Source organism: Sus scrofa, chromosome 2 (assembly GCF_000003025.6).
Source record: "Sus scrofa isolate TJ Tabasco breed Duroc chromosome 2, Sscrofa11.1, whole genome shotgun sequence".
NCBI classification, from domain to species: domain Eukaryota; kingdom Metazoa; phylum Chordata; class Mammalia; order Artiodactyla; family Suidae; genus Sus; species Sus scrofa.
Window position 1 is genome coordinate 75,364,190 of NC_010444.4, and position 27,120 is coordinate 75,391,309.

At 55.6% G+C, this 27,120-nt stretch overlaps 1 protein-coding gene across 6 annotated transcripts; it reads right to left on the minus strand.

Annotated features, from left to right (window-relative positions):
• On the minus strand, positions 5,737 to 26,420 carry NCLN (nicalin). 6 transcript variants are annotated; one of them, XM_005654712.2, is made up of 15 exons: positions 26,044 to 26,412; positions 21,053 to 21,243; positions 20,781 to 20,925; positions 18,461 to 18,555; positions 17,158 to 17,238; positions 15,387 to 15,490; positions 14,436 to 14,524; positions 14,211 to 14,350; positions 13,831 to 14,009; positions 12,774 to 12,861; positions 12,658 to 12,696; positions 12,416 to 12,576; positions 11,559 to 11,612; positions 11,391 to 11,469; positions 5,737 to 9,926 (listed from the first exon to the last, which is right to left on the minus strand). In XM_005654712.2, the coding sequence occupies exons 1-15, from the start codon at positions 26,225 to 26,227 to the stop codon at positions 9,678 to 9,680; spliced, it is 1,878 nt and encodes a 625-aa protein (XP_005654769.1). In that variant the 5' UTR covers positions 26,228 to 26,412; the 3' UTR covers positions 5,737 to 9,677. The 6 variants fall into 6 exon arrangements, with proteins under 6 accessions (XP_005654769.1, XP_005654768.1, XP_020939793.1 ...); XM_005654711.2 differs by having other exon boundaries at positions 12,416 to 12,579; XM_005654713.2 differs by having other exon boundaries at positions 9,852 to 11,284; positions 26,044 to 26,420.

Here is a 27,120-nt window from a genome sequence, read left to right on the forward strand (position 1 = left end):
CCTCCCGCCTCCCTCCCGCCCGGTCCCCGCGCCCTCCTCCCTCCTCCGCGCGCCCGCTCGCTCCAGCATCAGGACCACAAAAGGGCGGCTCCGCAGCGGCCCCTGGCGGCCAGAGCGCGCCTCGCGGCGGCGGCGCCCCCCGGCTCGCATCGCCCATCTCCCATCCCGCCTCCGCGCTCATCGCGCATCCCGCATCGCACCCGGAACATCCTGAATCCCACATCCGGCATCCTGGCGCCCAGTCCGATCCAGTAAACTGAGGCCAGCCGGTCCGTAGCCGCTGTTTTCTGGGTGGGTGACGGCAAAGCAGGACAGACCAGGCTTCCAGGTGGCACAGGCTCCTCCCACTAATAACAACAGTAAAAACTAAAAGTAGCGCACAGTTCTACAGGGTGCTTACTTGGCATTTACAGGGCTGTCCCTGGCATGTTTGTTACAACTCATGAATAATAATAATAGTAATAATAGCAACAAGAAAGAACACTTTGATAATACTATGTACTAGGCACTGCCATCAGCACTTTTAAGTTTGTAATTTATTAAAACAGAAATAGCAATCTTGTTATGTCAACAGCATCCAGAAGTGACACTTTTTGCCACACTTGCCATGTGCACATACTGTTCAAAATATTTTCAAGGATATGGGCACATTTGGGCCAAGTGCTCTGTGGGTGTCATGTCACCCTTGCTAAAAACTCTTCATCAAAACCACAACGAGGTATCACCTCAAACCAGTCAGAATGGCCATGGTCAAAAAGTCTACAAGTAATAAATGCTGAAGAGGGCGTGGAGAAAAGGGAACCCTCATGCATTGTTGGTGGGAATGCAAATTGGTGCAGCCACTATGCAGAACAGTGTGGAGTTTCCTCAAAACACTCAATATAGGAGTTCCCGTCGTGGAGCAGGGGTTAACGAATCCAACAAGGAACCATGAGGTTGTGGGTTCGATCCGTGGCCTTGCTCAGTGGGTTAATGATCCGGCGTTGCTGTGAGCTGTGGTGTAGGTCGCAGACGCGGCTTGGATCTTGCATTGCTGTGGCTCTGGCGTAGGCTGGCAGCTACAGCTCCGATTAGACCCCTAGCCTGGGAACCTCCATATGCCACAGGATCTGCCCAAGAAATGGCAAAAAGACAAAAAACAAAAACAAAAACACTCAATATAGAACTACTATATGATCCGCAATTCCACTCCTGGGCATATATCTGGAAAAGAAGAAAACTCTAATCCAAAAAGACACATGCACCCCAATGTTCATAGCAGCACTATTTACAACAGCCAAGGCATCTGTCCATTGACAGATGAATGGATAAAGATATGGTGTGTGTGTATACATATATATATAATGGAATACTACTCAGCCATAAAAAGAATGAAATAATACCATTTGCAGCAACATGGATGGACCTAGAAATTATCACATGAAGTGGAATAAGCCATACATAGAAAATAAATATCATATGATATCACTTACATGTAGAATCTAAAAAAGTGATAAAATGATGAGAGTTCCTGTCGTGGCACAGTGGTTAACGAATCCGACTAGGAACCATGAGGTTGCCGGTTCCATCCGTGGCCTTGCTCAGTGGGTTAAGAATCCGGCGTTGCCATGAGCTGTGGTATAGGTTGCAGATGAGGCTCGGATCCCGCGTTGCTGTGGCTGTGGCGTTAGGCCGGCACCTACAGCTCCGATTAGACTCCTGGCCTGGGAACCTCCATATGCTGCGGGTGCGGCCCTAGAAAAGGCAAAAAAAAAAAAAAAGATAAAAAATAAAAAAAGAGTTCCCGTTGTGGCGCAGTGGTTAACGAATCCGGCTAGGAACCATGAGGTTGCGGGTTGCCCTTGCTCAGTGGGTTAAGGATCCGGCGTTGCCGTGAGCTGTGGTGTAGGTCGCAGACGTGGCACGGATCCCGCGTTGCTGTGACTCTGGAGTAGGCCGGTGGCTACAGCTCCGATTCGACCCCTAGCCTGGGAATCTCCATATGCCATGGGAGTGGCCCAAGAAATGGCAAAAGACAAAATAATAATAATAATAATAATAATATTCTGAAAAAAGATATATCAAGTTATTTTCCATTGAAGGATATATGTATATCCTTCATGAAAATGAGGCGGTTGAGTGCAAAGGCCCTGAGGCAGGAAGCTGTTGGACAGGCTGCAGAAACAGGGAGGTCAGTAGCTGCAGCAGGAAGAGCACCACACTGAGGGCTACTGGGGCCTCTACTCACCCTGACTTTGGTTCCAATTCATTTATTTTTTGTGTTTTTATTTTAAAACAAAAACAGGATCAGTAACAGTGTCACACTGAGCCAAAAGAAAACTCAATAATTCTGATTCTATTTAAAATGTTGACATTTTGTTCACTGTGGACCTTCTTCAGCATTATTTTTAGCTTTCTGAAAATTATCCCATTAAAATACTCTTTATCTTGATGCTGGAGTTTGGGGCGTCCTCTTAGACTTTGCTCCCCAGGTGAGCTCAACCTCAGAGCAAGTGTTAAGAGGTAAATACTGTTTATTTCTTTCTCCTTTCTTTTTCGTCTTTTTGTCTTTTTCGGGCTGCACCAGCGGCACATGAAGGTTCCCAGGCTAGGGGTCGAATCAGAGCTGTAGCCGCCGGCCTACACCACAGCCACAGCAACGCAAGATCTGAGCTGTGTCTGCGACCTACACCACAGCTCACGGCAATGCCAGATCCTTAACCCACTGAGCCAGGCCAGGGATCGAACCCACATCCTCATGGATGCTAGTCGGGTTCGCCAACCACTAAGCCATGACTGGAACTCCAGAGGTAAGTACTATTTCTATACCTACTTTACAGAGGGGGAAACTGAGGCTCAGAGAGATCACGTCACTTGGGCAAGGTCACAGAGTGAAAGTGCTGGGATTTGACCCCAGGCAGCTGGACTCCAGAGCCTACATGCATCCTGTGATTCTGCACCACCTTCCCCATGCTTTAGATAGGCAAGCCTTGGTCTCATTTGCTATGTGAGACTGAAGAGGGTGAAACTCCTGGCCTGGGTTCAGTGAGCTAATAGGTGAGGCTCAGCATAGGAGCCCAGAACATCTTTAGCGCTCAGTAAATGGCTACTATCATGGCTTTTACAGGCAGGCACCCGCCCACCCCCAGACAGGAGCAGAATGCCAGGACTGGGTGGGGAGCAGAGCCTGGGTGAGGGTCCAGGGTCCTCTTAAAACATTCCACCTCTTGGCTCTGCCCAGCCCCTGGTTCTGGGCTCAGCCTCTGGCTGGGCTGGGAGAGCAGGGTGGGAGACAGGCTCTGTCTCCATGGAGACCCAAGCCCTGTGGTCCTCTGATGTGCTGAGAGAGTAATTTAAAAGAATAAAAATAAAACTCCGCCCGTTCTTCTGTGAGTCAAAGAGGCATTTTTCTCAGACTCTTTACACTGGAGTGTGGGGAAAAGCCCAGTCTAGCTTGAGTCTGACCCCTGGGAGCTTAAAGTCAGCATGCTGCCTCCTGAACAACACACATCCTTAGAGTTTATTCTATTCCCTGACACACCTCAGCCATATCAGAGGCAGAGAAAACTGGGGCTGTGCACCCGAAAGCATTTGGAGCCCTTGAGGCTGAATCTAAATGATCATTATAGCCAGAGGAAACCTGGTCACGTCAGCATTATGGCAGGAGGCCCACGGTTTGGGCTGTTACTTAAAAAAGGCAGTGAGGGTGGGAACAGAGCCTGTTGAGGGCCCTGGGGCTGGGAAGCCTCTGGCAAGGTGTCTGGCTCTCTGGATCTGTCATCAAAAACCTGTCTCAGGACCTTTGCCCTTGCTCTGTGTTTATCTCCTAGAATAGGGTTTCTCAAAATAATTACACAAACTTAAAATAAATTCATCTTAAGGGAAAACTGTCTACACTGCGGGCTGGGTCATTCCCTGTGGGGGATGGAGCAGTACCAATGGCTCTACCCACTCAGTGGAGCCCCACCCCCCCGCCAAGTTGTGACCACACAGATGTTCCCAGACATGGTCCAGAGTCCCCTGGGGGCAGAATGGCCCAAGGTGAGAACTGCTGACGTGGACAGGTAGGGAACTTCCCTGGGCAGAGGGGCTGTGTTGGGGTTAGAGGGCAAAGTCCACGCTGGCACCTCTCAGGTGTAGGCAAGACCACCTGGGCTTGTTAAAAACGCAGATCCTGATCCTGCAGGGCTGTGGTGGGGTCTGGGACTGCATTTCTAACAAGCCTCCAGGTGAGGGACAGCCATGGGGCAAGGAGACATACACCATGCTCCCGACCTGATGTGTGATGCCAAGACTCCTTTCATTGGCCATGGGTGCAAAAGGACTGAGTCCGTGAAGAGAAATGTCCTTTCTGGATCCCTGCCTTGCTTGTCTCTACTGAAGGGGAGGTGGATGGGGGGGGGGGTCTTCTGGGAGCTATCTTGCGCCAGTAGCCTCTGCCATTTGGTGGTCTCCGCAGTTGGCCTGAATGTCTTCCTGGGTGATGGTCAGCTGTGACTGTCCCCTTGGACTCTGGTGGCCTTTGGACCTGTTCCCTCCATGCCTCCAAGAACCTCACTGCCCAGGCTATGTAAGTTGTTATTAGCACACTCCCAGGAGGTTGAAGCCCCCCCAACTCATGACGGCCTAGGGGCTCAGGATGCATCTCCCCAAAAACACTACACCACAGTCCCTACCCACCCTAGACACCTTCCACCTTCACACACCTAGGGACAGAAATCAGCCAGAGATCTCCAGTCCTCAACGCCCCCAGCCCCATTGCCTTCCCTCAACTAGGAAGGACCTGACCGTCCACCTTTCTGCAGGGACCCCAATTCTCCCTGGTCTCCAGGGATGGGAAAGGACTTCTCATTGGGCCAACCCCTCACTCTTCCCTCTCTCAACAAACTCCACCTTCTAGATGGGGCGGGGGAAGGGGCGTCTGAAGAACACCTTGGCCCCCTCTGAGCAAGCCTGGGTGGGGGGAGGAAGGAAGAAGGGGATGGAAATAGGAATGGGGGTCCAGCATGCCACCCAGTGGGTGGCGGTCCCTTACCCCCCCACCCCAAACATACTGTGGCTTCACCCCTCTGGCCACAGGAGTGGACACCTGCCCCCACAGAGCCAGTGAGTTCTTTCCCTGGGAATTTGAGCTTGGGAACAAGAGGGTGTGGGCATGTGCCATGCTGAACTCAGGAGTTGTCAGGTTCCCCCCTTCAAGTGAGAATGAGAAAGAGATTAATATATTTTTTCTTTTCTTTTTTTTTTTTTAAGGGCCACACTCGCAACATACGGAGGTTCCCAGGCTAGGGGTTGAATCAGAGCTGCAGCTGCCGGCCTACACCACAGCCACAGTAACACCAGATCCTTAACAAACTGAGCAAGGCCAGGGATACTAGTCAGTATCCTCAAGGATACTAGTCAGATTTGTTTCCACCAAGCTATGACAGGAACTCCAAATTCTCTTTTCTTAATGAGCCAGCCTCAGTGTGTTCTGGCAAGTTGCAATCAAATCTGCGTAGGTTTAGACATTGTAGGATTCCGTTTCTGTGAAATGTCCAGAACAGGCACATCCACAGAGACAGAGAGTGGGTTCCTGGTTGTCAGGGGGTGTGGAGGGGATGGAGGTGACTGTTCATGGGGACAGAGTTTCTTTTGGGGGTGATGGAATGTCTTGGGAATTAGAGGTGATGGTCGCACAACACTGTGAATGTACTAAAACCCACTGAACTATATACACTTTTAAAGGGTAAATTTTAAGGTATGTGACTATATCTCAATGAGGCTTTTTTTTTTTTTTTTTTAATACAGAAAACTGAAAGCCAACTGTGCCCTTCTGCCACAAGACCCCAAGGCAAGACACTTCATTTGCCTGGATTTCCCTCTCGTCCTCTGTAAATTGGAGATTAATGCAGGTATGTGATGCTTTCGACGAGGACCTTTGGGAGGAGGGATGGAAGGAAAGTCCGTTTGGCATTTCGGGCAGGAATGGTCAATGGGCGCTGCCAATAGAGGAGGAGGAGGGTTTGCAGAGACTAAAGGATCACCTGCAACTTGCTTATGAATCACAAGGGGGGAAACAGCGACTCTCCCATGAGATGTCCGAGAGAAACGACATCACCCCGAGGTCAGGAGCGATGCCCTCTCTTCACTCCATGACGGCTACTCCCACCCCAACGCACAAGCCCAACCCAGGCCCGTGAAAGGCCCCGAGAGCCCGGAGAGGGGCTGTCCACAGAAACCTGGCCAGGATGCATCCAAAATGTCAAGGGCGTGGCATTCCAGGGTAAAGGTGGCTAGACAGGAACCAGGATGCAGTGCCTGATCTGGAATATTCTTCACTGCTGGGGACAATGGCCAACATCTAGGTAAAGTCTGTAACTCTTTAACAGTATCCTATCGGTGCCCATGCCCTGACTGTCCGGTGAGGAGGGAGAATGCCCTGGGTTTAAGGAAAGACACTTTGATGGATTTAGGAGTGAAGGGGTGGAGAGACAGGGAGAGACAGATACACAGGGAGAGAGAGAGACATGGAGAACGCCAGTGTGGTAACACACACAAAATAGATGAAGGGGTTGGAGGCTCTTTGTATTATTCCTAGGGCTTTTCTGGAAATCTGAAATTATGTCAGAATAAAAACTCAGAAAACAGAAAGAAAGAAAGAAAAAAAAAAAAAAAACCAAGCAAACAAGGAGAAAGCAAAAGCACTGGGCAACGAGCTGGATCTCCCCCTTCAGAACCACACATGTGGGCTGGCCCCAGGCCCGGCTAAGACCATCTGCCTGGCCCTGGCTGTGAGCACCTCTCCTCTCTTCCCTCGGCCTCGGTCCTACATCCTCAGGTGGCACTGGGCGTGGACTGGGATGCCCTGAGCGTCCCAACCATGGGTGGAGAAGCTTCCCCTGCCCCTTGGAACCACAGTTCCTCTATCGGACTCCCCTGGCTCAGACTTCCTCTGGACCTTCTGTGGGTCAAAGGGTGATTAAAACCATCAGTGACTCTCAGAACTGAGATGGAAATGTGTCCCGTGCAAAAGGACCACAGAGCCACTCTGTTCTGGCAGCAGCCTGAGGTTTCCCATGATGAGAATGGACAGAAATCAGAGGGCAGCTTGGGGACCACGGACTTTTCCTGGAAAGAGCCGGGAGGGTAAGCACTGGGGGTTTGCGGGCCCTGCAGTGAAAAAACACAGTTGGCAGTGGTGGGAGGGGGCGGTGGCCACAGCTGGGTGTCAATAAAGCTTTATTTACAAAGATGGCCAGTGGGCCAGACTCAGCCACAGATTGCAGTTTGCTGACCTCTGGTTAAACGCACTCCCTCCCAGTGTACCAAGAGGCACCTATGAGGCTTGCGATGGTGTGTCTATTCATTAGCAGGGCACCAGGTGGGTAAACTGTGGCACCTTCTGAGAACAGAATAGAACACAGCAGGAGAAAGGAGTTTGTGCATGTGAGTGAAAGATACCAAAGCAAGGGTTAATCAAGAGGACAGTATGATGCCATCCACAAAATATGTGTAGGTCACATACCAAGCAATGATGAATATTGTCCATGAATTCAAAAACATGCGTGTAAACAGTTTTAAAAGAATGAGAGAGTTACAGACCATGAATGATGCTCCTGTGCAAAAGGGGCAGACTGAGGTGCTTTCACAAGATGTTTGTTGTATAGCTTTCAAAACTCTCGGGAAGAGACTGAGGCCACCAGATGTGACTCCCTTGGGGTCTCAACTGGGGGGGGGGTGCAATGTCCTCCCTAGGGTACTCTTACCCAGGGTTGATGGGGACCCAGCGGGATGCTCATGGTACAGAGCAGGGTCAATTTCATAACCAGCCTTCAGGAGCCAACGGCCTCTCCAAGGCCCTCCACTCCTTGGCCCACCCCTCCCCAGAGCTCCCCATCACACTGAGAGCAGAATGAAAAACACCAACCAAAGCCCTGGAGCCTCTCTTGCCCTCCCCCCACTCCCCACTCTCAGCTCCACACACAGGGACCTTCTCACTGTTCCTGCAACACACCAGGCCAGATTCGGCCCCAGGGCCTTTGCACAGGCTGTGCCTTCTGCCTGGACCATCGTCCTGGATTTCCACACGGCTTAGCCCTTCCTGTCACACCAATTTCACTCAAAAGCCCCCTCACAGTCCACCGCAGGTTATTTTTCATTACCCGTCTTCCCCAGTAGACCACAAGCCCCAGGGCCTCTCACTGGCAGCTGCATCCCCAAGCCCAATGCAGTACCTGGCGCTTGGTGGGGGGAAATACTGGTTGACTTCATAGTTGAATGACACTAATCTGCAGTGGCGTGATCAGTGGGCTCCTGGGGACAAGGAGGGTGCAGGGAGGGGTTGCAAAAGGGAAGCCTGGAGCACCTGTCATCCCCTGAATGTGGCAATGGCCTTGCGTGCCCCTCACTGCATGTCCACTGAGCCTACAGAGAGAAACACTTAAACCATTTTTGTACATGGATATTATTTCCAGAATGAGATTTCATTTACATACCTGTACACGCACCCACACACCTGGGGGAGCAGGATGAGAAAACACAAGCATGTAGATGGCAGCCATCTGTGCCAGCCAGCACCCAGCACTGCTGTTGTTTTCGTTTTCTTGGTTACAGTCAATAGAATATTTTTGTGAAAAAGTAAAACTGGTCCCTATCAGAACGGGACGAGGGGGCTGGCTTTCTCCCTGAAATGCAGTTTTACCTGAGTCCGTGCTGGGGATAGAGCCACCTTCCAGCCTGGGAGGGGGAGGGAGGGTCTGAGGAGGTGGCAGTGACCCTGACCCTGACCACAGGAGTCACTAAGAACACCTCAGCAGCGCCCCCTCCGGCCCACACACCTACTAGACGCTCCCCAGAGCAGCCACCAGAGGGCGCCCACAAGCATACAACTCAGGCCCTGCCCTTCTCTGCCCATAGCCTTCCGGTGTAAAGGATCTCACCGCCCCCTTCCTTGGCTCCACCACAGCCCTGACCCAACTGCACCCTCAGTACCACTTGCCTCCCAGTGGCTTAGTCCCTCTGCAATGCACACCTCTGTACTTTGCGTGTCCTCTCCACCCCCGAGAATCCAAGTTCCTGAGAGCAGGGACTCAGTTCAAGGCTGACCACCACCCCCAACACACCTCTCTAGCCTGACGCTGTGTGACACCCAATGAATGTGGAATGAATCGGAACTAGGCGGACCAGGTAGCAGCTGAGGGATAAGCTCCAGACCGGGGTCTGCCCTGCCGATCCTTGGGAGCTCCCAGGCCATGCTGAGCAGCACAGGGCATCCTGGGACCCTGGCCCAGCCTGGATCTCCCTGAGCCAGGTTTGGGGCTTGGGGTAGGCCTGGCACTCAAAAAGCCACGGCACCCCATATTGGTATTGGGGCAAATGGTGTCCTTCCAAGCTCATGTCCACACAGAACTTCAGAATGTGGACATAGGTGGAAATAGGGCCTTTGCAGATGCAATTAGTCGGCGAGAGGCCGTGCTGGAGTAGGGTGGGCCCTAAACCCAAAGGTCCATCCTTAGAAGACATGGAAAGGACGGCCACGTGAAGATGGAGGCAAAGACTGGATGGGAACCAGTGAAGGCCAGAAGCTGAGAAAGACTTGGGACCCTCTCCCTCGGCCTCCAGAGCTGGGAAATGATACACTGCTGCCGTTTTGACACTGAGTTTACGGTTCCGTGGCCCTGCCCAAGGAAATGAATACGCCCCACTGTTCCAGCACCTCATGAGCTGGTTTTCACACCCATTTTGCAGTGGCATGTGTCGGGGGGTCCCAGCTGGGGGCAGGAAGGACGCTGACCTTGGGTTTCAGAGCTCCCCCACCGGGGAACACAAACCACCATGAGGTGGGTAAGGTCACACCCTGAGGCCCCAGCCCCAACAGGACACCCGAGGCAGTCGTTCGATATGGCTTTATTTCTGATCGTCCGGCTGCGTCCCACAACCAGCCTGAGCTCGGCAGTCCTGACGACCTGCCCGGGGAGGAAGAACGCTCACTCGGCACCACTCTGACCGCACATCCACGGGCTCGACCCACTGCACTCACACACAGGGAAGGGTGGCTGACCCTGGCTCCAGCCCACCCGGGGTGACGGGAGCTCAGTAAAGTCTTTGGGGGGATGGGCCACCTGGCAGGGAGGCAAGGGAGGGCCATGGCGCACCCGTTCCCTCCAATGAGCAGTGAGCCGGCTTCCTTCTGGAGGGAGCCAGTCCTGGCCCCTGGGGGCCCCTCAGTATCCAGGAGGCAGGTGCCAGGAGGCTCCTTGAATCCCCTCTCCTGGACCCTGACCCCCCAGCACTAACACTCAATTGATTATATTGCTAATGAATCGGTACACCTGGTCTCCCTGAGGTCAGTCCCAGCCCTGCTCCCCTCCCCACTTACAAGGGGCTCATGCCCCACAAGGCCTGGCGGCTCAGATCTGCCCCCTTGGGGTGTTGGGAAGAGCTGCCCCCAGGGCACATGTCCTCCTGGGGTGTGGGGAAGCCTGCCCCCGCCCCCGCTCAGTGCATCCTTCTTACAGATGAGGAACCCGAGGCCCAGGGAAAGGAGCAGAAGGGCTGCTTCTCGCCTCAGGGACTCTGCTGACACCTGTGCCCCAGGGGGACAGGCTAAGTGCAAGTCCCAAGGTGGTGGTGGGGGGACAGGGGAGCTGGGCTGGGCTTCCAGGGGCGGCAGGAGGGGCAGAGGCAGCTAAAGCAGGGCGAGCGGAGCAAGGGGAGGGGTGGACAGGGGGGTGTTCAGGGGAGTCTCAACCCAGGGCCACCCCTGGGCTGGCTCTCCTCAGCCTTGCTGGGGTGGGGCCACAGGCTGCCGAGGGAGGGGCGACGCTGCCCTCTCCAGAGAGGAGAGAAGGGGGTATCCAAGTCACCGGAGCGGGTGGGGACAGCTTGGAGGTTAGACGCAGAGCCAGCGAGGGGATGGTCTGGCCCTGGTCCCCTCAGCCTGCAACTGCTAGGTCCAAGGTCAGAGTCATAGGCAGGCTGTGCTGGGGGCATTTCCTCTTTCCTCCAGTGGCTTTTATGCCCTGAGGGCCACGGGGCCAACTCTGGGGCTGGGGGCTCGTCCACGCACTTGTCCCCGACCAAGTCCACAGCCTGGCCTGGACCTCCACCAATGCTCCTCCAAGGGAGCTCGAAGGACAGAAAAGAGAAAGAAGCCCCCAAATCCTCAAGAGCAACACAGAAAAGCTCTGTAATTCAGAGTTTCCTCGCCGAGGGAGTGAGGCCCTGCCCTCCACCAGTGTGGAGCAGGAGAGTGCAGGCGGCCGCGTCACTGCGTCTTGGCCTTCAGCAGTCTCTGAACAGTTTTGTACAGGAGGTCGAAGTGCTGGGGGCAGCGGGAGGGCTCCAGTGAGGTCAGGGCCACCCCACCAATGGGAAGGCCGCCTGTGGGGACTCGCCTGGTCAGGAGGCCCTGCCCCGCCCCCGCTTACCTGGACTGCCGTGTAGGCCATCCCGAGGTAGGCACCGATGCAGACGGCCAGGAGCAGGTCGAAGATGGCCGGCTTGACCCTGGGGAGAGGAGGGCAGTGGGGTGGCTCAGCTGGCTAGGCCAGCGGTCCCTGGACCCGGCCCCCTGGGCGGTGACGCAGAGTGCTCACCTGTAGGCATTCATCACCTGCTTCAGCTGGTCGTAGAAGACAAACTCAGGGTCCCTGGCAAGAGAGGGCTTTCTCAGAGGGCTCATCAGGCAACCCTGGAAGACGGCAGGGGATGGGGGCACCCTGGGGGTGTGTCTGCACGGGGCTGCCGCTGTCTCTCTGGGAAGGACCGTCCTTCACTCTGAAGTAATGTCTTTCCTGTTGTTTGGGGGGGGGTGTCAAAATGTACTCTCTAGAAGTAGTAATTGTGGATATTTTCTGGTCTGGGAAGTGTTCTACAGAAAAGGAGAAAGACTACAACCTAGGAATCGGAGATCCCAGCTCCGCAGCTGTGGGGCCACTCTGAGCCTCAGTTTCTTCCTCTGTTTTAGAGCTCTGTCTCCCTGGAGTGACATGAGCTGGGGGAGGCTGCCTGTGGATGCCCAAGGACACCTCTCCTCGGTCCTCCCTCACTCAGCCCAACCAGGGAGTTTGGGAGCGTCCAACAGAAAAAAAAAAATCCAGGAGACCTGTAGTGAGAAAATCCGGGAGGCCAGGGCTGGAAGGGACCTGGGTGGAGTGTGAGTCACCTGAGGCCCAGAGCACAGAAGGACCACAGAGGCTGGGTGGGAGTAATAGGGTTGCCAGATAAAACATGGGACTTCAGCTCTATGGGGAATGCAGACAAGGAAGAAGCAGGCTTTGAGCATAAGTATGTCCCAAACACTATGTGGGATAGACTTAGGCTGAGACAACCTGTCCTTCACCTGGAACCTGGATTTCAGGGGGCAACATACTTCTCACTGAGTTAGTTTTCACCCAGACCCTAGAGGAGCCACCTGCTGGCGAGCCGAGCCGGGGAAGGGCCAGGGCCTTACCGCTTGTCGGCCTTGATGTGGTGCTGCTTCACCTCCTTCAGGTATCGGCCCAGGTGGTGCTCCAGCGTGCTGAGGAACGTGCCGTCCTTGTCCACCAGCTGGGCGGCCCTTGGCTGGGTGGTGAGCCAGTCCATCACGGAGTCCAGCTGCTCCTGCTGGATCTGCTGCGGGAACGCGGCCGTGGTCACGGGACCCCTGCCCCCCTGCCCCCAACTCCCCACACCCGCCTGCCCAGCCATTACCATCTGCTCCGTGAAGACCGGCATGTCCGGGGGAGTCCCCTGTGGAGAGAGGAGGACACGGCCTGAGTCAAGACTGGACAGGGGACTCGAGGGGGGCGGGTGGGGGGGGCCCTCACCTTCTCTGTCAGGTTGTAGATGACGCGGGTCAGGGCCTCGGCAATGAGCCTTGTGTTTCGCGTCAGGGTTTTAGAGTCAACCCGGGACCTTGAAGGGCAGATTTTAAACTGTGTTTAAATGTGTTTGGAACTGTCATCATTTATAATCACCAAAAACCAAGAAGCCCCATGTATCTCTGATGATAAAAACAGGAACAGCAACAGCCTCCCTGGCAGATGGGCCCCCCCCCGCTCAGGCTCCTCTAGGCCGGGCCGCCCTCCTATGGGGCCCAGCCTGAGTCCTGTGGACACACATCTGCCTCCAGGGACTGGACAGCTCTGGGCCTAGTTCCTCCTCCGGAACCTGGAGGAGGTCAGGGCACTGGCCCATGGGCAGCTGATGTAACACCCCGCAGTGGGAGAAATGTCCCCCCAAATTCATACCCACCTGGAACCTGGGAATAGGACCTGATTTGGAAGTGGGATCTCTGCAGATGTGATAAGTCAAGTGGAATAGGGGGTTCTAAGTCCCACAGCTGGAGTCCTTATAAGGAGAGGGGGGTTTGGACACAGGCACAGGGAGAGGACATGTGATAACAGAGGATGAGTGGTGGCGCAGCCTCAACCTCAGGGACACCGAGGGCTGCCAGTGACACAGGACCACAGAGAGGAGCTTCAGAGGCAACACGTTCCTCCCAAGTGGGTGTGAGGTGCAGGCTGCCCAGGGAGGCAGGGTGAGGGGTGGCTGGCTCGCTCTCCCGCTCCCCCACATCCCCCCAACAACTCTTCTTTGCCCTCAGCTCCCTCTGCACTGCAACATCCTTCTCCTGGCTCAGGCCCCTTGGCTTGGACACCACCTCCTCCAGGAAGCCTCCTAGATGCCCCAGGACTGGCTAACACCCATCCCCCTGCTTGTTCAGACAGTGACCTTTTAACCATCCCTGCAGCAGACACGTGCCCACCCCCCGGGCATGGGGCTGACACCACCACACGACCTGCTGCTGAGGGCTGGTGTGCTAGTGGCGGACACGTGGGAGTCACAGAGGCTCAGCGTGGGCAGGGGGGAGGCCGCACTCACCGCACATCCATGATGCTGCTGCGCTGGCCATCACGGTGGCTCTCCAGGTGGGAGAGGGTGAAGGCAGGCAGCCGGCGGATGGCGAAACGCTCATGCTCCCAGGCCAGGATATCTTCCGCCAGGTTGATCTTCTTGTGCACCATGGAGAACCGCACCTCTGGGAACTGGTGGGCGGCCACCTGCCAGGGGCACCATCAGGGTCTGCCCGGTGCCTGCAGGCCTTGCCCCCGTCCCCACCACTCTGCGGAGAGAACCCCTTGTGCCTGGAGGGTCCCAAGTCCCTCCCTGAACCTCCTGCCAATGTCCCAGCCAGGCCCCCAATCCTCAAGGCGCCCATCTGTGAAGTGGGCTTGTGTGCCTGGCCCTTGCGGGGTACTTACCATCTCAAGCTCCCGTAGGAAGGCATGCTGCAGCGTCCCCTCCCTGGGTGGCTTGGACACGTGCAGGTGCAGACTATCCCCCCGGCCCACGGTGTCCAGGCAGAGGACAAAGGCCACGTTGTCCTGGAGCAGGCTGGAATCTGTGGGCAGTGAGGGCTAGTGGGGAGGGGGAGGCAGCAAGTACCAGGGGCCTGAACCCCACCCCAGGCACCCGGGGCTGCTCACCTGTGTGGTCCAGGTTGTCTTCCAGCCAGCGCTTGGTGCCCTGGTAGTTAAACTTTCCTCCTCCGGAAGCAAAGAACAGGAGATTGTACCTGCCAGTGGGAGCGGGGTGTCAGCACTGACAGGAAAGAGCCTACGCACCTGCTAAGGCGGAGAGGTCTCCCCAAGTACAAAATCCGACTGGCCCTTGGGGCATTCTAGGCGCTGTGGGGGGCTGGGCAGCGGCCTCGGCCTCTACTCACTAGATGCCAGGAGATCCCAGTCAGGACCACCACAGATGTTCAGCCAGTGTCCCCTGGGGACAAAGACGCCCCTTGGGTGAGAAGCATGGCTCCAGAGACCTCTCTGAGCTCTGGAAACCAGGAGTGACTGGGTGGCCCAACCAGGAAATAGACCCAAAGACAGAAAGCGACAGGAATGCAGCAACGCCTCCCTCAAGCAGGCCTGAAGCCAGGGATGTCATGAAGGCCGTGTCCCTGTGCCCCCCCCCATCCCATCCATCCTACCAGGGCCACTGTGGTCCTCACAGGAGAGGAGAGACATGTGAGGGTGTGGCCAAGGAATGCATTCACTGATGGAAACCACCGTTGCCGAGGAGGTAGGAAGAACCCTCCCCTCAATCTTAGCAGGGGATGCAGCCCTGCTAACACCCCAATCTCAACTCCATACTCCTGACCATGAGCACCCCTGCTGCTCGAGCCACTGTGTGGGTGGAGTCTGGCACAGCAGCCCAGGGGAGACCCACCCTGACTGGCCGTGCTCAGTGCCAAGACAGAGACCCTAGCGTAAGTGGCTATTTCCTGGGTGTTTCTGCTTTTCATCGCTGGAAGCATGCCCAAGCGTTCCGGCAACAAGAGAAGCCTGGTTTCCTGGGTGGGATTCCAGGGGCTGGCTCATAGACGTTGTGATTCCCAGGTCGGAACTGCCCCCAGCCCCACGGTGGCCGTCACTTACGCAGCATGGGTGCGCTTGTAGGTGTAGAGCCTGGAGAAGAGGCGGGCAAGCTCCAGGAGCACAGAGATGCCACTTCCGTTGGAGTCTGCCCCGTGTGACAGCCACTGCAGGTGGGAGAGATAAAGCCAGGCTCACCCCACATCCACACACAGCACCTAGATCCCCCACTCCAGCCCCCTCTGAGCCACCCCCTAATCTTGCCTTCAGCCCTATTTCCAGCACACAGCTCGGATCACTCCCCTCCATGGTTCAAAGTCCCAGACGGACGGCCCCTTGGCCTGGCCCAGCCCCACACATGAGGATCCCCTCACTGATGGAGATACTGCCCCAAGCCCACAGGGAGCTGGGATGGCAGCCTCTGCATCTGCCCCAGGAACCTTGGGCCTCCTTGCTATGACTGGGTAGGCTTTCCCTCCAGCCAGACCACCAGTCTTCTGCTCCCCCACACTGTGAAATCCCGCTGACTTGTCTGGGTCCTGCGATCTAAGGTGACATTCCCACTGGGGGATAATGGGCTCTTAGTGGGAAAAAAATTGGCCTGGGACCCTCCCACTGTCACAGTGCATAAACCGACACAGTGTATTAAGGGTCCCAGGGAAGGGGCTTCACGATGTTCAGTGAGAGAAGCCAGACACTGAGGGCCCACAGAGTGTGACTCCATTGATCTGAAACAGCTGGAACAGGCATATCCACAGAGACAGGAGGGCTGGTGTTGTCAGGGGCTGGGGAGGGGGTGCAGGTGACTGATGGGGACAGGGCTGATTTTGGTGGTGATGGAAAAAAAACAAACTTAAGAAAATTTCACAGGAGTTCCCGTCGTGACTTAGTGGTTAACAAATCCAACGAATATCCATGAGGATGTGGGTTCGATCCCTGGCCTTGCTCAGTGGGTTAGGGATCTGGCGTTGCTGTGCGCTATGGGTCACAGAAGTGGCTGCGATCTGGTGTAGTGATGGCTGTGATACAGGCTGGCAGCCGCAGCTCCGATTCAACCACTAGCCTGGGAACCTCCATATGCCGCAGGTGCGGTCCTAAAAAGAAAAAAAAGAAAAGAGAATTTCAACAGAAGGGGGAAAATCAGGACAAAAATGTCTAAAAAGGCTCTGTGAAGGTGGGTAATGAACAGGGTGAGACGGCAGTTCCAAGCTGACTGTCCAGGGCTGGCCTCACAGGTACGGTGACCTCCATGTGGCACAGCTGGGAGCACACACCCGGCTGCAGGCCCTCCAACATGCCCCGTTTGGTCCAGGTGGTTGTTACTTCTCCTGTGTGAAGCCCCAGCCCAACCACCGTGGGGCTGTGAGAGCCCCAGGAGGCCTTCAGCCTGGAAGAGGGCCGAGCGCGGGAGCTCGCGCTGCGGATCTTAGGCCACGTTCTGGGACAACCACTCACCAGGTCAGCCCTCAAGGGTCTGGCACTGGACTCTGGGGGCTCCTGATGGGGGCCTGGGGGGGGGCGCTCCCTGTCTCTACACTGATTGTGCCAACACAGGGTCTTCATGTGCACCTGCTCTCCTCCTGGAGTCTGGGGTCTCAGCCATGCCGGGCAGAGGCGCTTGCGTGACCGAGCCCAGTGAAAAGCCAGGCTAGGTCTCATGAGCCTCCCTGGGGACCCCGCCTCACTTATGCTGTCACATCTTTGGCGGAGCGAAGCTTCACGATGACACCCAACCCCTAGGGTGTTCAAAGGGACCCAAGGTAGTGCCTACTGGGCCTCCAGAGAGCATAGCGGCACGTCTGCTCCAAACTGGGCATGGAGGATAAGAACGTACCGGGGCCACCCCGAAAGCGTCGTAGTGAGCCACGATGACGATGGTGGGCAGGTCCTCTCCACCCAGCCCGGTCAGTCGCCCCTGCAAAGACACAGGCATAAAGGGCCCGCCAGCCTGAGACAGTCTCCTGGGCTTTGCCAGCTATATGCGCACACATGGGGACTGGGTGGGCATGACTATGCCAATAAAACTTTATTTACAGACACAGATTGAGGGCCACAACCTCAGGTGCCAACACTGCTTCTCCACCCAGAAACCAGGCCCACCCGTCAAAGGCTGAGCTCCAAGCCCGGTCTTAGCTGCCAGGTTGAGCTCTGCTGGAACAGCACAGGAGGAGCCCCGTGGAGTCTGGGTCAGAGGCCCTGGCTGGGGTCCTCCCGTGTAAACTGACCCTCCCTCAAGTCCAACAGGAAATAGAAAGACATCCTGTCAGGAGCACTGCCCATGGGTATTTGGCCAGGGACAGCAGGATCGGACCAACTCCCCGCTGAGTGGTGGGGCAGCAGGTGGGGGCAGCATGTGCTGAGGCCGTGTCCCTTACGCTCAGACAGAGGCAGCTCCGCAAGGCCACAGCAGAGGTCTTGGTGGAGCCTCTCAGATGCCACTTCATGGGGTGGAAGGGAACAAAACCGCCAGAGCCTTTGCTGCAGCAGTCCCCTCAACCCAGTGACATGTCCCCTTGGCCACCCAAGGGGTTGACCCTCATGGGGAGAATGGAAGGCAGGAGACTTAGTGTTTGCTCTGGCCTGGATGCTTGCCCTGCCAGTGGGAGATAAGAGACTGGACTCTTTCATGTTTGGCTTTTTTTCTTCTTTTCCAGAATGGTATTTTTAAAAAAAATTCATCGAAGTACAGTTGATTTACAACGTTATGCCAATTTCTGCTGTACAGCAAAGTGAATCAACATACATACATTTGTTCTTTTTTTAAATATTATTTTCCATCATGATCTATCCCAAGAGATTGGATCTAGTTCCCTGTGCTGTACAGGAGGACCTTGTTCTGTATCCTGGACTGGGAGTCTGGGGTAAACAGATGCAAACTATGTATGGCTTTGATCACCACCCAGAGCTCTGCTCCCTCCCAGCTCAGGTGAGTTCCTGTAATGTTAACCTGAAGGGAAGGGCTCAGCCACTCGCGGAGAGAGGGCTAAGGGGCGCCTGGTGAGGTGGGGGTCAGGGGAGGCAGTGGAAAGGCCCTCTGGTGGGATGAAGAGGCAGGGCAGCTGCATGAAGCCAGCAGGAGCCCCACCTTTCCACAGAGCCCCAATCGGAGGCTTCCTCTAATGGAGTCGGGCACTCACCTCCACACTGGTGATGAGCCAGTCACTCACGGCCTTGCTCTGGACGCCGCTGGTAACCATCTGGAAGCCATTGGCGGTGGCGGTGTGGAGCAGCACTGCAGATGGAGGCAGGGAGGGTCAGCCTGAGCCCTGGTGCTGCCCTCCAGTGGCCCCTCCAGCTGGCATCCTTGTCACCCCTGCACCCCAGGTCTGAGTGAAAGCAGAACTGACCACATGGACTAGAACACAATGCATTAACTGCACATGGGAAAGAACCTGGGTGTCCAGAATAAGAGCTAGTGAAACAGGCACCTGGACCTCGGGCAGGCCGGCAGTGTGCTTCCCCACTCTGCAGGGCCATCAAGGCCCTGTTCCTAAATCACAGAGTCACCAACCCAAATTCCAAAGGATCAATTCTGGAGTTCCTGTCATGGCTAAGTGGTTAACGAATCTGACTAGGAACCATGAGGTTGCAGGTTCCATCCCTGGCCTTGCTCAGTGGGTTAAGGAACCGGCATTGCCGTGAGCTGTGGTGTAGGTTGCAGATGTGGCTCGGATCCCGTGTTGCTGTGGCTGTGGTGTAAGCCAACGGCAACAGCTCTGATTCGACCCCTAGCCTGGGAACCTCCATATGCCGTGGGAGTGGCCCTAGAAAAGGCAAAAAGACCAAAAACAGAACAAAACAAAACAAAAACAAAGGATCAATTCAGCAATGACCCCCAAACAGGAGTTTCCCATCAGAGGGCCTATAATCCTCCAGCCCAACTGTGATGGGCACACAAGATGTTACCCCTGGAAGCCAGGAGTAGGGTGCCCCTCAGGAACTGGGGTACGTCTGCAACTTCTTCTAAATCTTAATGTACTCCAAAACAAACAATACATTTATTTTTCTTTCTTTCTTTCCTTCCTTTCTTTTCTTCCTTTTTTTTTTTTGACTCTTTAGGGCCTCAACTATGGCACATGGAAGTTCCCAGGCTAGGGTTCGAATCAGAACTGCAGCTGCTGGCCTACACCACAGCCACAGCAACGCCAGAGCCAAGTTGCATCTGCCACCTACACCACAGCTCATGGCAACACCAGATCCTTAACCCACTGAGCAAGGCCAGGGATTGAACCCACATCCTCACAGATACTAGTCAGGTTTGTTACCACTGAGCCATGGACGGGAGCTCTAAATGAGCTATTTCTGAGAGTGTTGCGACTGAGATTTATGATTTTGTATCCTGTTTTTTCCAGTAACCAATGGGAATAAGCACTTTCCCATGCTGCTAAAAAGTCTGGCCTGATATAATTTTTAATGGCTTCATGATATTGTGATATTCCATCAAGTAGCTGACTCCTCCTCCCTTTCATTCCAAATAGGAATTTAGGTCTTTCTAAAAACTCACTCTTCTGCTGCCACAATGCAAATGGCCATTCAACCTCATGGTTACTAGTCAGATTAGTTTCCCGCTGCCACAACGGGAACTCCTGTCCAGACTTTAATCTAGACCAGAGAGGGCAAACTTTTCTGTAAAGCGCTGAAGTCGAAATTTTTTGGCTCTGTGGGTCAAATGGTCTTTTGCAGCCACTTAACTCTGCTGTTGCAGTGGGAAAGCCACCATGAACCATGGAACACTGGCTCTGTGCCAATAAATCTTTATTACACAAATGGCAGCCAAGGGCCATAGTTTGCCAATCCCCAGTGTAGTACCCATGCAGCTAATAATTTGGCCAGGAGGAACCATCCTTCATTTACACCTTAAACACATAATGACAAACTATTTCTCCCAGGAGCTGGGCAAGTCCACCATGTGGACAAACCTGCCTGTCCCACCCACTCCCATGGGCTCTGAGGACTAGCTTCCTTCTCCTTTGACTACTTTTGCTAGTTTACTCCCCTTCCCCCTGAACAAACCGACAAACTGAGAGAGTTCCCAGCTGCCAAACACGGCAGCATCCCCCAGCTGATGGGTGGAAGGAAACGTTGGTGGAAGGGCCATCCAAGAGCACTGATGGCCCACCGTGACCTACACAAGACAGTGACACCAGAAGTTTACCAGGCAGGTAGAAGGGACTAAGAAAACTGTGCAGATGTCGGTGTTCCATAAACCATCCAGAAGCTGAGGACGGCAAACACCCCCCGTGGAATGAGTGGTTCTCAAGCTTTTGTTTGCATGGGAACAGGTGGTGGGATAGGGCGGGAGCTTTGAAACCCAAACTTTGCAAGCGGGTCTGGAGCCTCCACCATTACATATGAGGGATGGATGCCACACGCTTGCAGCAGGTGCAGGTAGCTGAAGAGCACAGCCTGGACCCTACCGTGAAGCCACCTCTCCCCAACCCCCCAGTCCGAGCCCACCTTCAGCAGCGGAGGCGGAGCCCTGGGAGGCGGAGGCAGCCTGCGTCTGTTCGTAGATGGACAGCAGGGCGTCATCCTCCACCGCAAAGTACACGGGGACAATGGTCTCCATGGCCAGCATCTCGGGCTCGATCTCCATGAATTGCTGTAGGAGAGAGATTCGGTCAGGTGGCTTCTGGCCAGGAGAGGGGGACCCACGGCCGCCCCTGGAGGGCGGGCAGCCAGGGCCTGGCCTGGACGGAGCTGGGCTGGCGGGGTGGGGAGGGGCTCACCCGGACGACGTCCTGCGGCACGGCGGCCATGGCCCGCGGCAGGATGATGACCACGGCGCCCGCGGACTGGCGCAGGGCGCGCTGGTAGCGCTCATACGAGAAGTCCAGCAGCCGCATGAGCACGCAGCGCCTGCTCAGCACGTCCGCGTCGATGGTGCGCGCCTCCGTGTTAAGCACCGCGTTCCGAGTGCCTACAGGAAGAGGTCCCTCAGCTGACGCTGGAACCCCGGCTGGCGCACCTCACTGCCCACCAGAGCCATACCCACCACAAACGTGGTGATCATGGGGCCTTTCAAGAAGCCAAGGAACACCAAGTCACTCCCCTTGGACCAACCTCCCATCTGCGCCTCCATTCCTAGACCAGGGCTCCACTGGCTGTCCCTGCTCTGGAACACCCCCACCCCCTCCCTTCACCCCCAGCTGCAGTCGCCCCTCAGAAAGTGACATCATGGGAGTTCCCACTGTGGTTCAAATGGTTCCCAGTGACAAAGCTGACGAGTGTCCATGAAGACGAAGGTGTGATCCCTGGCCTCGCTCAGTGGGTTAAGAATCCCATGTTGCTGTAAGCTGTGGTGTAGGTCACAGATGCAGCTGGGATCCCACACCGCTGTGGCTGTGGCTGTGGCTTGGCTGGCAGCTGCAGCTCAGATAGGGCCCCTAGTCTGGGAACTTCCATATGCTGCAGGTCTGGACCTAAAAAAGCAAAAGACATTGTCTCTGCCCACCCAGCCACCCTGTGAGGATGTGTAGTCTGCCTGCTGGGCTCTCCCCACATGCCCTTGTGGCCCCACCACAGCTGAGGGGGGCTTAGTGTCCTCACCCCACCGGAAGAGGCTGCCAGTGTCCCCCCAGCCACCCGCCCACAAGGCAGAGGCAAGAACATCAGCAGGAGCACTGGATTGGATCCTGGACGGTCCTGCTTCCCCATCACTTCCACTGGGTCCCTCCAAACTCCTTGGACACAGAACCCCAGGCCCAGCCCAGGTTGGTGGGAGACCACCAGCGCTGATTCCAGGGTCCAGTCACCAGCACAGGGAGCCCCCAGGCTACAGGACTGCCCTCCACAGTCCTCAAAGCCCTGAGGAAAACCCAAACCCTGCCCTGGCTGACCCGAGCCGGTGGCCCTGGTCCTGCCCTCTCAGCTCAGTTGTGGTCCTCTCCTGGCCAGGCACCCCCCACCTCCACGGCTCTAACATCACCCTGTCCAAGTCTGTGGGGGCCTGAGCACCACTCAGAGGGTGTAGTTGCTATCTACTCCCCTAAATAGCCTGGGGCTTCAGGGGGCAAGCGTCTCATTCACTGAAGCTTACACCCAGCATCGCTTGGCAACTCCTGGCCCAAGTGACAAAGACACACAGCGAGCCCAAAACATCTCGTGTGTGCAGGCTGACCCAGGATGCACAAAGCAAGGAAACAAACCCTATCATACATGAAGCCTGCATGTAGTCCTTTGGATCTCCAGTCTGAGACCACACAGGGGGTGTCAAAATAACAATGCAGGAATCCCTGCTGTGGTGCAAGGGGACTGGCTATGTCTCTGCAGCACCAGGTCGCAGGTTTGATCCCCTGCCCAGCCCAGTAGGTTAAAGGATCTGGCGTTGCCACAGCTTTCAGTGTAGACTGCAACTGTGGCTCAGATCTGATCCCTGGCTGGGAAACTCATACGCCCCAGGGCGGCCAAAAAACAAAAAAGAACAATGCAGAGGAATTTTCTTATGGCTTAATGGGTTAAGGATTTGGTGTTGTCACCGTGGTGGTTCTGGTTTTAGCTGTGGTGAGGATTTGATCCCTGGCCTGGGAACTTCCTGTGTGTGAGGCCAATAAAATAAAATAAAAATAGAATAACAATGCAGAGAAACGGGTCTGTTTCCCCACAGGAGTCAGAGTGTGCTGCTCGGAGGTCGAGGCAGCAGGGCAAGGTGACACCCAAGTCCTCAGGGATACACCAGGCCAGGCTCAGGGCCAGGAGTGAGGTCTCCACCTCTGCTTTCCAGGAATGCACCATGGGGGTAAAGGCAGCTTCCTACAGCTCATCCTGAGGGCTGTTCCCAGGGAGAAATGCAAAAATGACAGTGTCCCAGGTGGGAATGGGGAGGGCTGTCTCAGGGCCTTGGGCCTATGACCTAGGAGTGAAGCTGGGCCGTGGGCCTCAGGCTGGTGGCTCCATGCCTCTCCCCACCCCTTCTGGGCCTTTCCTCAGCTCTAGGGCCACCTTCAGAGCTGGAGGATGGCAAAGACCTTCAAGAGCCCTTGAAGCTTTGGGAATGCTGGGCAGCCCCTCCCCCGTGCCCCACCTGTCCCAGCCGCAGACTCCCAGGGGAGGTTCAGATGTCACCTCAGGGTGGGGACACAGAGGGCTGCCTGGGAAGCCTACTGTGACCCACTTTCTGCAGGGAAAGTAGAAGGAGGGAAGAGGTGAGAGCAGAGCCAGGTGGATGCCAACTCCCCAACTGTCCCCAGAGTGTGAGCACCCCGAGAACAGAAACAGTCTTTGCTGGGGTGAGGCTGGAGTCAGCATAGCCTCGGTCACCCTCGTGTCTGGGTGGGCACTGGACACCTGGACAGAAGTTACCAATTTCCACAACAGGATCAGACCTGAGCGGGGTTTGCAAACTTTTCTATCTATGGCCTAGTGCCAGTCTTCTCTCCTTGTGGGTGGCACTTGTCCTTTGCTGCAGGAAGCCACCAACTGGTGGGTATAGCCACATGCTGATAAAACTTTATTTACAACACGGGGCAGAGAGCCCAGCCCCAGTGAGGCAGTCCTACAAGCCTGCCCAGGTGGTTGGTTACATCCCCACCTCCCAGGACCTGTTTCAATGTGGACCAAGTGAGATGGGCACAAGCAGGCCACCCTAGCAGGGCCAGAGTCCGGGGCAGGGGGGGGGGGATGAGGTCACACCCCAGGGCCCAGCTCACACCCCAGCTCAAAGAGCACACGCCTCTCCTTCCCAGCAGCCCGCCCGCCTGTTTCTCAACAGGAGCGAACAGGAAATTGGGAAAGGAGGCCCAGCAAGGGTTGCACCAGGAGGCGGGGCGGGGAGCAAGGGTGTGCGCGGTGACACTGGGGACTCTGCAATCAGCAATGACCCAGCAGGTCAACTCTCAAAGCTTCCACCACCGGCAGAGCCAGGGGCTCCCTCTGTCCCCAGCATATCCCCAGCTTCTCAGCAGGAGAGGCAGAACAGGGGAGGGAGGAGGGCAGGGAGAAAGCAGAGAGGGTTCTCAAGGAGGACACTAGTCTGAAGTACCCATCTGCAGAGGGGAGAGTGGGCCACCCAGCAGGCAGGCCAGATTGATGAGGTGAGGGAACGGCGGGCAACTCCTCCTGGAGAGTTCCAGGATCTGGACCTGCTGGATTTCAGGATTGTCCAGACCAGGACAGCAGCTCATTACAATTAAATAACGCTGAAGATCCCTTTCCTCCGTTGCATGAACTACATCTTCAGTGGCCACCTGCGACAGCACTGCCGTGACAGCACTGTCTCCTCAGGAGGATGCCAACAATGCATACAGACGGACCACACGTTAGGGCTCCTGGCTTTCTAACCCACTGGTTAGGAGCCTGGGGCCTCGGGTCTAGAGCCATCACTGTAAGCCCCCTCTTGGCACTGCTGACATTCCAGCCCAGACCATTCTGTGGGGGAGCCATCCTGGGCACTGTGTGGGGTGGAGCACCCTTCCTGGCCCCATCCACTCAATGCCAGAGGCCCCCCTCCATGACAACAACAGTCATCACTCAGTGACCCGTAGGTTGACAATCATTGCACTAAACAGAAATGACATAACTCTGGGACAGGGAAGGATCTGAGAGAAAGTCCCAAGAAACCGGGGCCCCTCAAGGGCCCGGCAGTGGCAGGGGGTCCAGGCTGGGCCTAAGGTCCCAATTGCAGGGGCAAGTCCAATAGAACCAGGGCTCAGAGATGAACCAGGACCAGGAGGAATGGGGAGGGGGTTTCCTCATAGGGAGGGCAGGCGTTAACTTGTGGGGACCTAAGACACCAGGCCGGAAGGTTCTGGAACACCAGATACAGCAAAGCTGGGAAAAGAGAGGGGAATTTAAAATGAGCTGGGCAACGAGGTCTGAGAGATGAGGGAACAGGGCTGGGGAGTAGGATCTAGGCCTCTGCGTCTGAAATCCTGGGAAGGAGCGGGAGTGTCCCAGGAAGCCGACAGATGGGTATGCACCAAAGGAGAGAACAAAATATGGGGTCTAGGAGATTTCAGGAGCCCAAACACAAGGGACTGAAAGGGGGTGGGGGCGGAGGGATTAGCTAAGCCCTTCTGAGGAACCTGACACATAAGCTGCGACCAGGAAGCAGAGCCTAGGAGAGAGAGACCTGGACACCGGGCCACGCTGAGGTTGGCGATCAGAGCTCTTGAGCCCTAAGGGGGGCAGAATGTGGGCACTGGACAAAGAGCACCAGGGTGCTCTGGGCTATGGATGGTTGGGAAGCTCAGCCTGGCAGAACCGAGCTGAGAGGCTCCAGTCCAAGTCAAGTAGGTCAAAGGTTGGAGCTCTGGTCCACGTGGGAATCAGAGAGAGAGGGGACCCAGGAGTCCAAACGCAGGAGGAGCCTGGCCTGAGAGTAAGAGCTCTGACTTCTGGAGCATATAGCCCTTGTCGGGGCCGGGGAGCTGGGAGTGCCAGTGCAGCAGGTTCCTGGGGCATTAGGCAGAGAGAGCTGGGGGCCTAGCGTGGATCTAGGTGTTCAGGCTCTGACTTGCCAGGGGTCTTGGGTAAGAGTCTAGAGACCAAGTGAGGTCTGCGCTTGGACTCCTGCTAGACAGGTGGGAGAGACGGGTCCTAGGGCCCGAAGAGCAGAGACCAAACCAAGGGAGAGAGGTATCCCGGCTGGAGTAGGCCAGGGCCCCAGTAAAGGGGGAGTCTGAGTGGGAAAGCAGGTTGGGGTAGGCAAAGCCGGGGTAGGCCAGGGGCCCAGGAGGAGAGCCGGACTCCGTGGGGAGATGAGGGGCCCGGGTCCACGTACCATAGGGCTGTCCCTGCAGGTCGTACTGCTGCATGCGGTACACGGTAAACTCGTGCGCCGCGTCGGCGGCTGGCAGCGGCGGCGCCACGAGCAGCAGCACGGCGGGCAGGAAAACGATGAAGCCAAGTGGCAGGCACGACGCCTTCAGCATGTTCTCCAGCACCTCGCCCGCTTCCTCCAACATCCTGGCCGGCGGCGGGGCCGCGCGGGGCGGCGGCGGGGACGGGACGGCGACAGCGGCGACTCCCGCGGACTCACCTCGGCATGGGTAGGCGCCGGGGTCCTGCGGGCGCCGTGCCGGGCAGCCTGCATCCGCTTCGGGGTCCTGAGGGCACCGCTGAGGGCTACATGCCCGCCGCCCTGCCGACTGGAAGTTGTAGTTCTCCAGGCGCGCGCGGAGGCATCTGGGAATCGTAGGCCCATTCCGTTACTTCCAGATGGCGAAGGGTGAAGGGGACCGTTTGGCTAAAGTTTCACATAAACTCCAAGCCAGAAGCTACAGAGACTTTAAAAATGCTATTAGCAGTGGAACTTACTGAAATTCTGCTTTACTTTGGGAAAAGAGGAGGGAAGGGGGTGTGTTGCAGGATGTGACCTCGCGACCCGGAAGTAAGTTTGGAAGCAATTGGGGACGGGGGGCGGGGGGGAGTGGAACGTGATACTCTAGGTCTCCTGGGAATTGTAGTCTAATTGAGCAAGCGCAAGGGGTCATGGGAGCTGGAGTCTTTTAGACAGAAGTTGGAGAAAAATCACTTAAAATTCCCAAAGAATATAGATGTTAAACTACATAAGGACAAAGAATTTTGTCTGCTTTGTGCACTGATTTATACCTCATAACGTAACACAGGGTCTAGCACACAGTGGATGGTTTATATAATTTTTGGATAAATGAATGAAATAGAATAAAGAAATCCTGATAGAAGGTTCCTAAGGGATGTCGCAATGGATTGTGGGACTTGTAGTCAGGAGCCAGGCGTTGTGCCAAGATTGGAGAGATAATTATTTTGTGCTTATGCTTATTTATATTGGGGACATTCTCATATTAAAAAAAAAAAAAAGTTTAGTGTTAGAAATTCA

Coding starts and splice junctions, on each gene's coding strand:
- NCLN (XM_021084134.1), bottom strand. CDS start 26,227: ATGTTGGAGGAAGCGGGCGAGGTGCTGGAGAACATGCTGAAGGCGTCG. Junction 14,525..15,386: donor TACAAGCGCACCCATGCTGC/GTAAGTGACGGC, acceptor TCCCACTGGCAG/GTACAATCTCCTGTTCTTTG. Junction 12,862..13,830: donor AGCAGCATCATGGATGTGCG/GTGAGTGCGGCC, acceptor CTGCCCTTCAAG/GTCCCGGGTTGACTCTAAAA.